The sequence below is a fragment of the Colletotrichum paranaense genome (assembly GCF_030867605.1).
Source record: "Colletotrichum paranaense strain IMI 384185 chromosome Unknown Scaffold_3.1, whole genome shotgun sequence".
Taxonomy (NCBI): domain Eukaryota; kingdom Fungi; phylum Ascomycota; class Sordariomycetes; order Glomerellales; family Glomerellaceae; genus Colletotrichum; species Colletotrichum paranaense.
In genome coordinates this window covers 2,890,732-2,904,173 of record NW_026848961.1, presented here as the reverse complement: position 1 = coordinate 2,904,173, position 13,442 = coordinate 2,890,732, and the positions used below count along the sequence as shown (strand labels likewise).

The 13,442-nt window shown below is 53.5% G+C and overlaps 3 protein-coding genes across 3 annotated transcripts; all 3 read left to right on the top strand.

Annotated features, from left to right (window-relative positions):
- Nucleotides 1-1,880: 1,880 nt before the first annotated feature.
- On the top strand, nucleotides 1,881-3,186 carry CPAR01_04551 (inositol polyphosphate kinase; the record flags this gene model as incomplete). The annotated part of the gene is made up of 2 exons (XM_060488831.1): nucleotides 1,881-1,954; nucleotides 2,070-3,186. 2 exons carry the CDS (start codon nucleotides 1,881-1,883, stop codon nucleotides 3,184-3,186), a joined length of 1,191 nt encoding a protein of 396 aa, XP_060353037.1.
- A 1,447-nt stretch (nucleotides 3,187-4,633) lies between these two features.
- CPAR01_04550 (helicase associated domain-containing protein) lies at nucleotides 4,634-8,236 on the top strand (the record flags this gene model as incomplete). The annotated part of the gene is made up of 1 exon (XM_060488830.1): nucleotides 4,634-8,236. One exon carries the CDS (start codon nucleotides 4,634-4,636, stop codon nucleotides 8,234-8,236), a length of 3,603 nt encoding a protein of 1,200 aa, XP_060353036.1.
- Nucleotides 8,237-9,933: 1,697 nt separating this feature from the next.
- CPAR01_04549 (uncharacterized protein) lies at nucleotides 9,934-11,020 on the top strand (the record flags this gene model as incomplete). Its single annotated transcript, XM_060488829.1, has 2 exons — nucleotides 9,934-10,481; nucleotides 10,666-11,020. 2 exons carry the CDS (start codon nucleotides 9,934-9,936, stop codon nucleotides 11,018-11,020), a joined length of 903 nt encoding a protein of 300 aa, XP_060353035.1.
- Nucleotides 11,021-13,442: the final 2,422 nt, after the last annotated feature.

The window sequence follows — 13,442 nt, the reverse complement described above, 5'->3', positions numbered from 1 at the left end:
TAGTGGTGGGAGGCATCACGATGAACCTGTCCAACGATCCGTGCCATATCTTCGGCAATGGCGAAACTCGCGACTGCCATTTCGTGTAAAGTCGCCGCGGATTCATGAGATACAGTCACACCGTCGAGATTGTTCAAAAGCGAAAGTCCCGAGAGCGAATGCTCCGTGAAAGCCAGCGTCAGACTCGGAGAGATACGCTGTAAGGTAAGCGAAGTCGCAGGCCAGCTGACGCATCGCCCTTTGTATGCAGGATCCTTAGTCTATTGAACACCAGTGGGAGTTAGCTCGTCGGCCACGACAACCTTGACCAAAGCCTCGACTTGCTGTGTCGTGCAAATAAAGGGAATATGAGCTGCGCCTATTCAGGCCCTGTTGGAACTTTGGAGCAAGGTTGAATAGAGGGGAAGAGACAAGGAACTTGAGTAAGGCACTCGGCCGACTGCGGGACAGGCGGTTGGGGTCCATGGCTCACGGAGTGGCTCGAGTGTGGAATGCCAGTGGTTCGTGTGTACGCCTGGATATGGGAGCGACATGGGCCAGCGGCTGGACAAGGCGGATTCTGAAAGGAAAGGGCTGAATTGAAGTTTGAAAGTGAGGGAGGAAGAGGAAGACGGGAGATTATTGGTGATGTGGCTGAGCAGATTCGCAGCTTCCGCCACCTTTCTAGTTCTTTTCCAACGTTGGACTCCCGCAGCGGCCGGCAAGGGTCTTTTTTGGAGGGGCACAGACAGAGCCTGGAAGTGGATGGAGGGGGCGGAAGAGGAAGTAGCGTCGTTTCGATAGGTAGAAGAGGTCCCTGAGAATAGCGGGCAGCGGGGGGTTCGTTTGCGTTTGCGGTTGTTCTGGTCCCTTTTCCTTGTTCCATCCCGTGCCACCCACCTCATCCCAAGGCACCTGAAGGTAAATCATGCCTGCTACCAGCACCGTTGCGACGTCGTGTTTGTGTCTCTGTTCTCGAACGCCTCTGGCCAAGTTGGACGGGAGCAAACAGCGCTCATTGCCTGAAAAGACTTCTTGTCCCGTCCCGTCTGCCACTTGCACAAGGCAAGGTACTTTAGGTAAGGTACTCCGTGCCTAGGTGGGTAGGTAAGGTCGATACGTACTCAATGGAACCCTCCCTCAGGCTTTGGGGGAAGGGGCGCGACGATCCACTGCAAAAAAAGTACCTTGTGCTGCTGAAAGTACCTTGCACTTCGTTGGGGACACAGAGATACCTTTTCAAAGTTCCAAGTACGAAGTGCCTTACGGTACAACATCGCAGCGCCTCGGAGGTACGTACCACTTCGCGAATGGCATTTTCAATCTCGCTCTCGCGCCCAAATCAATTTGGTTGCTGCTGGGCTGCCGGCGCCTGCCAAACACATTCACTCATTCATCGTGTATTCGTGACTACGCCTCCTTCTTTCTCCTCCCCATCCTGTCATCTAACCTTGTTCCCTTGTCACCATCCTCCCACACCACCCCGGAACTAGACCAACTGCATTTTAACCTCTCCCCGTCCCCTTCATCTCGACACTGGACTCCTGGAGGCTCGTCTCTCTTCAAGTTCTCAACATTGCCGATCCACAGCTCTCAGGCTCGCGCCTCCATTCGCTTCCCTTGCCAAGCCGTCTCGACTGCCGTTTACCGACATTTACCAGATAGAAAGAGCCAGAGAAATAGAAAGCCAAGAAGACGCACAACTCGCAGACATACATCAGTTCGCCACGCCGCGCTACGGCCATCCAGCATCACATCCGTTACAAAACTTTCCATTTACCCCGACTTCCACGCGCCAGGCGCATCTAGGATACCCCCTGGGCAACCGAATCGCCCATAGACACTCTTCAACAACCACCGATTCTCTCTCGTTTTTTCCAACTCTCCCTAGCGCAAGCACCATGTCCAAAACAAAGATTCCCAATCTCCCTGATCTCTCTGATCTTCTCGACTACGATCACACCGTTGCTGGCCAGTAAGTACTTGCTCTGCCTCGCTTCCCTCGCCCTCGGCGCCCTCTGTGCTCGACGAGGTGCGCTGTAAAGCCTCGCAAAGGAATCAAGATTCTAACGCTAGTTCGCCACTTTCAGTGCTGGAACCATGACCACTGCCGATGGCTCCATGTTCATCAAGCCCTGTACGCAGGCAGAGATCGATTTTTATCAATCGGCCTACTCAGACCCTGCGCATGCCGACTTCAAAGAAATAATGCCCGACTTCTGGGGAACCTTGAGCCTTGTCGACCCTCTCGAACTCAGCTCTGTCGAAGATGGTGTTCCCGGTCCCGTCGCCTCGCCTGAGGCCAAGAAGGAGCTCGAGGCCTCCGTTACCGGGCAGCCCCCGGCCGATTCGCATCAGGAGAATGGAAAGTGGGTGCAGAACAAGTCAAAGAAGATCAAGACCGATCAGTCGGTCGTCCTCAACAACTCTGGCTCGGGCTTTACCTCGCCCAACTTTCTCGACGTCAAGTTGGGTGTCAGGCTGTGGGCCGACGATGCGCCTGCCGAGAAGAAGCGCAGGTTCGACGACATCACGAGCAAGACCACACACGGCCCCCTGGGCTTTAGAATCGCGGGTATGAAGGTCTGGCGCGGCTCCACCATGAAGTCGGAGCTGGATCAGAATGACTACAAGGTATACGATAAGGACTACGGCCGCACCTACGTAAATACCGATAATGTTGTCGAAAACTTCCGTAAATTCATCTTCAACAAGGCCGCCGGTATCGACGACGACCTGGCACGCGCGGTTGTTACGGCTTTCCTGCATGACCTGCGAAACGTCGAACGTGTCCTCTCTTCGGAAGAGAGCAGAATGTACTCGGCTAGCTTACTGTTCGTTTTCGAGGGCGACGGCGACAAGCTCAGAGAAGCCATTGCGCAGAACAACGCGGCCGTCGACAGTATCGTGGCCGCGGAGGCCAAGGTTGAGGCAGAGAGCGAGAAGCCTGGTAGAACTACCTCCCGTGTGGATAGTGGCATCGAGCTGATCGAGGAAGACCGTATGACGATCCATGTCCCCGATCACGGTAGCCTTTCAGACGACGATGACGATGACGACGATGTCGAATTGCCCAGGGTCTTCACGTTGAAACTTATTGATTTCGCCCACGCACAGTGGACTCCCGGTCAGGGTCCCGACGAAAACGCGCTCAAGGGCGTGCGGAGTTTGATCAAGATATTCGAAGAAATGGAAAAGGAAGAGTGAGGTCCAAGCCCTCTTCCCTGCCGGCTCGATAGAAGTTGCTCGGGATACAGAGGCTACCGGTCCTCGACTTTCGCAGCACCACCACGAAAAGTTTTGCGGGTCATGATTTGTGCGATAAACAAAGACCATCATCCACCAACAGGCTACAGACGAGCACGGTTTGCTCAACGATTACAATACCCAGATACAGTCGAGCGCGCTTTGGTGCGAAGTAGAAGTCGCTCCTGAGGAGGACAACAGGCTCGCATCCATGATAACGACCTTGAGATACACCATCATCATCATCACACCAGGCGTCGGGGATTCCTTTGCAGACTCATTCAATACCACTATTTTATTCTTATGATTTGTGCATCTGTTGCTTCGTAGTCTGAAGTATGTCACTACCCCGTGCTAACGGCAGGGAACCCAAAAGTTACCTCGCATCAACTATGGGCCCTGCATGGAACCAATGCAGGCCGGCTGCACAGGTAGAACACGGACGACATCTACTAAAATTGCGGGAACCCCACACTGAGATGTTGCTCGGGCAATGCGGGAGGGTGGGTTAACATTCAGTAAAGGAAATTGGGCATGACGAATGCCCGGAAGTAGCGGTATCATCAAGGGCTTCTCCTGGCAATACGGGACAGACCCAGGCATACAGTCTAGTAGTAGTATATAATACCAAATGTAATCGTAAGGCAGTGTACTTCTCCAGTTGTCCTGGCTTGAGTTGTCTTGAATGACGGACACGATTTACATGCAAGGCCTGAGAGATTCTATTCTGGAGACTGGGGTGGCATATTCGAGAGCTCTTCACTACGGAGTATCAAGATTTGGGTAATTCTCAAGAGGTTCGAGACAGCGTCGTGACTCTCCCTAGATAGCTTGGTGCAAAGGTCTGACTCTTCCGTTGCCAATGCCTCCGATTTCCGTAACCCATTCGTGCTTGTTCTTTTCCCATCCGCTCTTGCTCAATAATTTGCTCATTTAGTTCGCACATTCAATTGGAATAGAGTCTTAAGGGAAACTGGAGGGATTTCCAAAGATAGGATAGATGTGAGCGAGGAAGTGGAAAGGGATCACTGAATGAGGAAGTGACTGCATGTATATGAACCTTCAGGTTCCTACAATTATTCTATGAGGAAAACACTGATGAATTGGTTATAGCTTGCTCTTCTACTAACTGAACCATGGACAATCAACTGAAGGTGGTCATTCGGAGTTGGTGTGCAAGAGCACGAGAGAGACATCCGGCAGAGCTTACCCACTAACAGTACGTACTGCTACCGGTGGGTGGGGCGAGGTCGGAACGGAAAGTGCTTTCTCCGACACTTCCCTGTCAGTGCTGTCATGTCTCGTCGCGCGCAGCGTGCAGCAACCTAGACTTTTTTGAGGCCTCAACCAGCGACCATCGCACTTGGAGGTCCTGTTTTCACCCACAGGTCACCTACTCTCCGCCACCATGGACGACCTCTTGAATCTTGAGCTCTTGTCGCTCGTGTCCAAGGTGACCTCCGAACTGCAGAACCATTTGGGCGTTTCCGACAAGACGCTCGCCGAGTTCATCATCGCCCAGCGAGTCGAAGCCGAAGACTACGATGGCTTCAAGAAGAAGCTCGCCGGCATGGGTGCCGACTTCCCCCCGAGTTTAGTCGAGAGCGTCGATCGCCTGGTGCTCACTATGCACCCAAAGATGAAGGGCAAAGCAAAGAAGAACAGCAACGGTGCCGGCAGCAGCGACGAACACCACCATCGCAGCGCCGCAGAGAAGGACGAGATCTTTAGAGGCCTCTCGGTGCCCGACAAGCCGGTGGCGTACGACAGCACAGGTGACGGCGTCGACGCCATTGACGATACGCTAGCGCTTTTGGAAGGGTTGGAGGGAAAGGCGCGGAAAGATAAACCAGACTCGCGCAAGCGAAGCCGCAGCCCAGACGACGGGCGCGACTCACGGCGGAAGCGGAGGGGTCGGTCGAGGTCGAGGGAGCGGAGGAAGCGCGACAAGTACCGGTCGAGATCACGATCGCACGATGATTACGAGAGCGGACCTTCGCTGAAGCAGAGGAGTCGGAGACGCAACTACGATGACGAGGAAGATGGCCGCTTCAGGAGGGCACCCGAGCCCGAAGTCGACGATGCGCCTCAGTTGCACAAGGTTTATAGTGGGCATGTCACGGGTATCAAGGATTTCGGCGCCTTTGTCAACCTGCATGGCGTACGTGGCAAGGTGGATGGTTTGGTACACATTTCGAGGCTGGTGGAAGGTCAGCGGGTCAATCACCCGTCAGATCTGTTGGAAAAGGGCCAGGACGTCAAAGTCAAGGTTGTCAATATTGAGGGGAACAGGATAGGACTGTCAATGAAGGAGGTGGACCAAGAGACGGGCATGGATCTGTACCCGGAAGACAGGATATCCTCGGGCGCAAATATGCAAGCGTTGGGTGGCGGCGGCGGCGGCCGGAATGGAAACATGTTTGACGATGGGCCGATGCCACCACCACAGCATCAGCCTCGCCGGCAGAAGAAGCGCATGACGTCCCCGGAAAGATGGGAGATCCGCCAGCTGATCGCGTCCGGTGTCGCGAAGGCTTCCGATTACCCCGACCTCGAAGAAGATTATAACGCGACACTGACAGGCGATGGAGAATTGGAGCTGGAGCAGGATGTCGATATCGAGGTTCGAGAGGAGGAACCGCCATTCCTGGCCGGTCAGACGAAGCAATCATTGGAACTATCACCCATTCGAGTCGTCAAAGCACCCGATGGCTCTATGAACAGAGCTGCCATGTCGGGCACTGCGTTGGCAAAGGAGCGAAAGGAGCTAAAGCAACAAGAAGCAGAGGCTGCCGCGGCGGAAGACTCCAAGGTCGACCTCTCTGCGCAGTGGAACGACCCGATGGCAGATCCAGACAAGCGCAAGTTCGCCAGCGATCTACGAAACGCCAAGTCCCAGATGGCCCAGAGCAAGCCCGACGCTGTTCCGGAATGGAAGCGAGCTGTGGCGCCAAAGGACCAGACTTTTGGCAAGCGGACGAACATGAGCATCAAGGATCAACGAGAGTCGTTGCCTGTCTTCGCCTTTAGGCGGAAGTTTTTAGACGCTGTTAGGGAGCACCAAGTCATGGTGGTTATCGGAGAGACTGGTTCAGGCAAGACGACGCAGCTGACGCAATATCTCGCCGAGGATGGCTTCGCCAACGACGGAGTCATTGGTTGCACACAGCCTAGACGTGTAGCCGCCATGTCCGTTGCTAAGCGTGTGGCCGAAGAAGTTGGCACACCGCTGGGTGAGGCTGTCGGTTACACGATTCGTTTCGAGGACAAGACCAGTCCTGCGACGAAGATCAAGTATATGACGGATGGTATGCTTCAGCGTGAAATCCTCGTCGATCCCGATCTGAGGCGCTACTCAGTTATCATGCTCGACGAGGCCCACGAGCGTACCATTTCTACGGATGTCTTGTTTGCGCTTCTGAAGAAGACGATGAAGCGTCGGAAGGATCTCAAGGTCATTGCCACATCGGCAACGCTCGACGCCGACAAGTTCTCTTCGTATTTCGACGGCTGTCCCATTTTCACGATTCCTGGTCGCACGTTCCCCGTCGAGGTGCTGTACTCACGCGAGCCCGAATCTGACTATCTCGATGCTGCGCTCGTCACCGTGATGCAGATTCACCTTACCGAACCGCCTGGAGATATCTTGCTTTTCTTGACGGGTCAGGAAGAAATCGATACATCGGCTGAGATTCTGTATGAGCGGATGAAAGCATTAGGACCCAACGTCCCAGAGCTCATCATTTTGCCTGTGTACTCTGCACTCCCCAATGAGATGCAGAGTCGTATTTTCGATCCCGCACCTCCTGGCTGCCGAAAGGTGGTCATCGCCACCAATATTGCCGAAACATCCATCACAATCGATAATATTTACTTCGTCGTTGACCCTGGTTTCGTCAAACAGAACGCTTACGATCCCAAGTTGGGCATGGATTCATTGGTTGTCACGCCAATTTCGCAAGCCCAGGCAAATCAACGTGCTGGCCGCGCCGGACGTACAGGACCTGGAAAGTGTTTCCGCTTGTACACCGAAGCGGCCTACCAGTCCGAGATGTTGCCTACAACCATCCCCGAAATCCAGAGGCAGAACTTGTCGCACGTCATTCTCATGCTCAAGGCCATGGGCATTAACGACCTGTTGCACTTTGACTTTATGGACCCCCCGCCAATTAACACTATGCTTACAGCGTTAGAAGAGCTATATGCGCTCAGTGCTCTAGATGACGAGGGCCTGCTGACGCGTCTGGGACGAAAGATGGCAGACTTTCCCATGGAACCGTCTCTGGCCAAGGTGCTCATCATCTCCGTTGACATGAAGTGCTCAGCAGAGATGCTCATCATTGTCGCCATGCTCAATCTCCCCAATGTTTTTTACCGCCCCAAAGAGAAACAGTCGCAAGCAGACCAGAAGAAGGCCAAATTCCACGACCCGCACGGCGACCACCTCACACTGCTGAACGTCTACAACTCATGGAAGCAAAGTAGTTACTCGAGCCCCTGGTGTTTCGAGAACTTCATCCAGGCGCGTTCGATGAAGCGCGCCAAGGACGTGCACGACCAGCTGGTCAAGATCATGGACCGGTACCGACACCCCATCGTCAGTTGCGGGCGGCATACGCAGATTGTGCGGCAGGCGCTCTGCTCTGGCTTCTTCCGCAACGCGGCGCGCAAGGATCCGCAGGAAGGGTACAAGACGCTCATCGAGGGGACGCCGGTGTACCTCCACCCGAGCTCGGCGCTGTTTGGAAAGCAGGCCGAGTGGGTCATTTACCACACGCTTGTGCTGACGACCAAGGAGTACATGCACTGCACGACGAGCATCGAGCCAAAGTGGCTCGTGGACGCGGCGCCCACGTTCTTCAAGGTTGCGCCGACGGATCGGTTGTCCAAGAGGAAGCAGGCGGAGAGGATCCAGCCGCTGCATAATAAGTATGCTGGAGAGGACGACTGGAGACTGAGTGCGCAGAGGAAGGGCGGTCGTGGAGGTGGTGGTGGCGGGACGTGGGGTTAACTCCCCGGCGGGCGAGGCCCATCCCATGGGGAGGGCCAAGGGAATGGGGAGGGCGAGTGGATGTATGGATATGTGGATGGCGAGGATTCAGGTTGTTATAGCTCAGTGAATATACCCAAGAAGAGAGATCTGATGCATACAACTACGTATTCGTACGCCTCCTGGGATGGCGAACGCGTCACCTGTGATGCGCGAGACTGACGACCGTAGACGATCCTCTAGGGGTGGTTTGGAATTTGTCAGCTTTGTGTTTGTTTTCTTGTTGGCCTTGCGTTGCTGTATAGAGTAGCAGCCAAGACTGGTTCGTAGAGTCGCAGCTTCAACGAGAGCCTCATCGGGACTGGTTCGGGAATGCCGGGGGGAACACATTCCGCCACGGACTGAGCCCATGCGAAGCTGGTCAAGACGGATTCATAGCCAAGACGTCGGGAGCGTAGGAAATGGATCGGGATGGACTAAGCATCGATAAGCATTCGCCGAACTGAGGAGGACTTGGCTTTCCATGATGAGTAGACCTTGGCGCTGTGTTGAACCTGAGGTCTGAGAGTGGCTTCCGGGGTCAGGTTGATACCGTGTTGCCTAAGTCCAAGACTTGAAGGTCTCATGCCGCTGGAGTGCAATGACTCGGCCGATAGCCTGGACAAGGGCGATGGGAATGGCAGGTCGGAGCCGTTCTTTGCACCCGGCTCGGCGATGTAAGTGGTTTGTAAGGGTTCTAGAACGGAATCTCGGCAGGGTGTCGGATATGCATAATCCGTGGACGGGGAGAGCTCAATAGCTTGAGAAGTCAGCCGTACGGATACTTAACTTCAGTTCCTTATCGATCTGGCGATGATGGAGGCCGCTTATTTAGACTTTGTCGGTAAGAGATGGGAAATGATGCGATGCACTGGGAATGACTCGCAGCGGGGTTCTCAATGTTCTTTTCTGTCCTTCTGTGGCTTCTTTACCTGCGTTAGGTAAGGAAAGAACCCCAGCAGGCGATCAATCAACGAACCCTCTTTTGCCAAATTTAGGGGTTAATTCTGTATATTAACTACCAGATGCTTCCCGCTGCGAGGTTGAACTCTAAAATCGCCTTCCAGGCTTACGGCAACGTCCATCGGGAAAATGTGGGTTTCCTTTTTCCTCGTGGTTCTAGTGATACCGCCAAGACGTTTCGGGATGGGGATGCGTTCAACAGCCCTCTGCGAATGCTTTATCCGGCAGTGGTCTAAGGGGTTGGGCAACTTGGGTTTCGGCGTTTGGCCTGATGTTTCCGAGGGGTAGATCATGTAGAAGGTATTACAGTCACACTGAGACCTTACGAATTTCAGTATGAGTTGGTCGGATAGTGGGGGGGATGGTAGACGGAGGGTTGCTCTTTTTACAATAAGCTTGAATACCCCCCCTCTCACCATCCTACCTACATCTGGAAAAGACCGTTCTGGAGTTTCTCTCTTTGATGGACGGAGGGCGGGTCTGTTCGAATTTAGAGTTGGGACAAAGTTGCAGGCACTTGACGAAAAAGTTTGGATGGCATCTGTCAGATTTACAGTGCTATTTCCCGGTGTCATGAGACGAGACGAACAACGATAACTCCGACTACGACACCAAGGAGTTGGATAACTATTTGAGCAAGACGCGGAAGCACTAGCAGCAACCAACGAGTCATTTGCTTACACGCCTTGCATGCATTCGACGAAGCCGAAGCCGAGATGACACGCCACCACCGGCCCACGACGCTTCACCTCGCCACTGTCCTCGCGCTGCTGTCTGTCACCACGAACCTGCCCAGCCTAATGTTGGTCCCCGGCGTTGCGGCAGTAGAGGACCTAGAGGCTGAGGACGTCCCGCCCGAGTGCGCTCAGGTTTGCGCGCCTATAGTACAGCTTACGGCGCGGTGCGAGGCACAGGTGGAGGCCCAGTTCGGGAAGGACAAGCGGGATCTACCGATTCGACAATACCATGATGGATCGGTCAAGGACAGGGATGTCAAGGGAAGGACAGAATGGAGAGGGGATGGTAAGAAGAGAAGGAGGAGGAATCTACAGAGGATGCTGGGTCGGAGACTCAGCGGGAGACAGGAGCCGGAGTCAGAAGATAGCAGCGACGACGAAGAGGAGCCCACGGCGAGTCTGGCTCCGGGGTCGGGCTTCGCTGCGGTGCCTACGTTGGGCGTCGGGCGCTCAGCGAGCGCGGAGGATGCTGCGGAGGAGGCTTCCAAGAAGGCTGCTGAGGCGGCGGCGAAGAATGCTTCGAGGGCGTGTGTTTGTGGGGAGAGGGGGTTTGACGTTGCCGGGGCTGCGTTTGGGTGTTTGTCGTGCATTTCGCGGAACGTTACGGCCGTGGAAGCCAATGAGGGTGAGTTTACCTCTTGCAAGAGTCGAGACTGTTCACTTGGCTCAGTCTTCTGAGAAGGAGGCGATCATTTTAACGATGGAGTGCAGATATCAGAGAAATCATTGGAGAATGCGGCTTCGTTGCCGCGCCGGCCGCTCCGGTCCCGGCGCCGCCGGTGACGATTTCGACGACTACAACTTCATCTCCGCCGATAGTCCCACCGCCAGTGTTGAACCCAGCCGTGACAACAACGTTGCCGGCAAACTTGGCCCCCGCGCAACCCTTCCCATCGTCGTCTACCTCTTCGTCCTCGTTATCGGTACCCCTTCCCCCAGCGCCTGCTATACCACCCGCCATCCAGACATCTACCTCAACAACTGCACCCCCGCCGACCATTCCACCCGCAGTTCAGACTCCATCAGCCTCACCTACTCCCCCGCCGCCATCCGTTACCCCCGTTAACGGGGTTTCTTCGGCCCCGTCTTCGGAGTCCATCACGCCGGTGACGGTCTTTGTTCCACCGAATTTTCAAACGCTGCCGTCCATTGTGCCTCCGAATGATTTTCGTAACGCACCGTCTCTGCCTGATGCGAATGGAAACCAGATGAGTAGTGCGGAGGGGCGATCTAGGGTACTCCGGTTGTGGGGGGCGGGCGGTGCGTGGGTGGTTATTCTGGCTTTGGTCATACTGGGTTGAAGACGGGGATGATGTTATTGGCCAAACTCGTGTCTAAGAGCAAAGCGGTCAAAGACAATGGAATGACTAAATAATCTGTCCTCCTTCGCTTGAAGTTTCAGTGGTTGAAAACTCATCCCTTGATCCCGCATTGAGTGAAAGCGATGGCCTCGACTTGTTTCAAAAGAAAAGTTCCATGTTCTCGAGTGAGAGTCGCGATCAATCTGATGTGATTGCATAGTCTATACATACTAACGACTTGTCGGATTCTAGTTTGACATTCCTTGGAGGCTTCGTTTGTGGAAAATTAGACTTGAGTGAGCTGACACTATGTATCTTGATACTTGCATCTGACTCCTCCTATTCGATCTTCGTCCTGCAATATTGGAGAAGAGCTCTACCGACCCAATTGGCTACCTGACTTTGATGTGGTCTAAAAATAAGAACAGACACGAAATTAGGTCTCATAGTCTTCAGAAGGGAGCCTTTCAACATGGATACATCTCTATCTTCCAGAGCGGTAACTGTTTACCAAAAATATGCTCTCGAGTATAAACTTTCGACACGGAAGAGCAACCGAGTTCTCAGGGGAGACTCATTGCTTTCCTTTAAAACCATATGAGCAGTTTTTGACGATACACGATAAGAAATTGGGGCACCTCGACATGTCGCAGCATGAGAGCATTCAGGGAATGCTATTTGGATAACATATACTTGACCAATCCTCCTGCATGTGAATTAAAGACCTTAACCGCCACTATTGCGAATGAGAAACTTGTATCGCTTATCCTCTCCACAGGAAAGATTCCAAAGAGCACTTATGTGCGACAGCTCTTGCTCCCTGGTTTTTCATAATAAATCACGGGTTCTGCAAAATGTCCGGAATCCTATTAATGGTCAAAGCCACACCGCGATATTTTTCATGCAATTGGAATGCAACGTCAGCCAAGCTGGATTCAAGGCAAGGGCCGATCATAGCCCGAAGAGTGGCACTTCCGAAGCATTGCCGTTGCAGCACTAGGGGATGTATCCGCAGGCGAGAAGGCGTACTCCACTGGGCCGTGCGGTCCAGATGTGCCGTCCACTAGATGCCGTAATGCAGCCAGTGAGTTTCACGGCACTTGATCAGGCGGAACTGGAGTCATAACTTTGAACTGAAGATTTGTGTTGGTTGATCAACAGACTTCATCCGGGCATGTGGGAGTTTAGCGTGATCGTGAGATCGTTGGCGAGTGTTCTTCTGCGGATTGGACCAGCTGATTTGGATAAGTGTTGTCCATTACAGGCAGCTGAAAGCATCATTGCAAAAATGGCGGGTGCGTGACATGAAGTAGGGCTATTATTTAACCACCATAATTGTGTACATTGTTATTCGACTTGCTGTTCATTGGAAATTGAACAGATCAATGGCGCCAGATGGCTCATTACATCTGTAAGCGATGAACAGCGTGCAAAAACCAGATTGTCGAACGAATGCTGACTCTGCTCAATGAGACAATATCTCTATCTTGACAGTCGAATTCGTGGCTCAATGATAATGAGGCGAAGGCCCAATATCGAAACTCGAGATACAGCGTTCCACCTAGCCGTGCCATTTCGAGAAGAAAGTCGGTCAAGCAAGGTGAAGGAGATGAAGGGACGCCGTATTTAGTACGCGGACCCAAGGATCGGGGAATCTTCCTTGATATCATCCCACGGCCCACCGACTGGGTCTCGCCTTCATGTTGTTAGCCAAAGCTGAAAGAGGAGACCAGACTGCAAGGGGCTCGTAGCCGAGGCAAAAGCGGAGCAAAGCAACCATCAAACGAGGGCTGCCATCCGATATTCAAGAGAGTGAAAAACCACAAAAGTCGAGCATTAGCAAAATAAACCCGTTCTCAAAGCTAGCTGGCTGGGGAAGCTAGCTTTGAGAATATTTTGGGCTACGACCTGTTATGTTTGTGCAACTTCGCCTTATGGAATGGCCCTTAAATCATGACCTGGGAAACACAAGTTGACAAGACAGGGCATCCACATCCAAAAACCGTGCCGCTTTTTCTTGGTAACTCCACCGGGGCGAACCCCTTCACTAATACAGATTCGAATACGACGCCCGACCACTACGCCGTGGAAACCAGCCCTGTGAACGTCTGGATTGGTCGTTGACTTCCGGAGCGGGAGGCTCAGCCCCTGAGCGGGAGCAATCAAAGCGACACGTTTTTTCTGCCC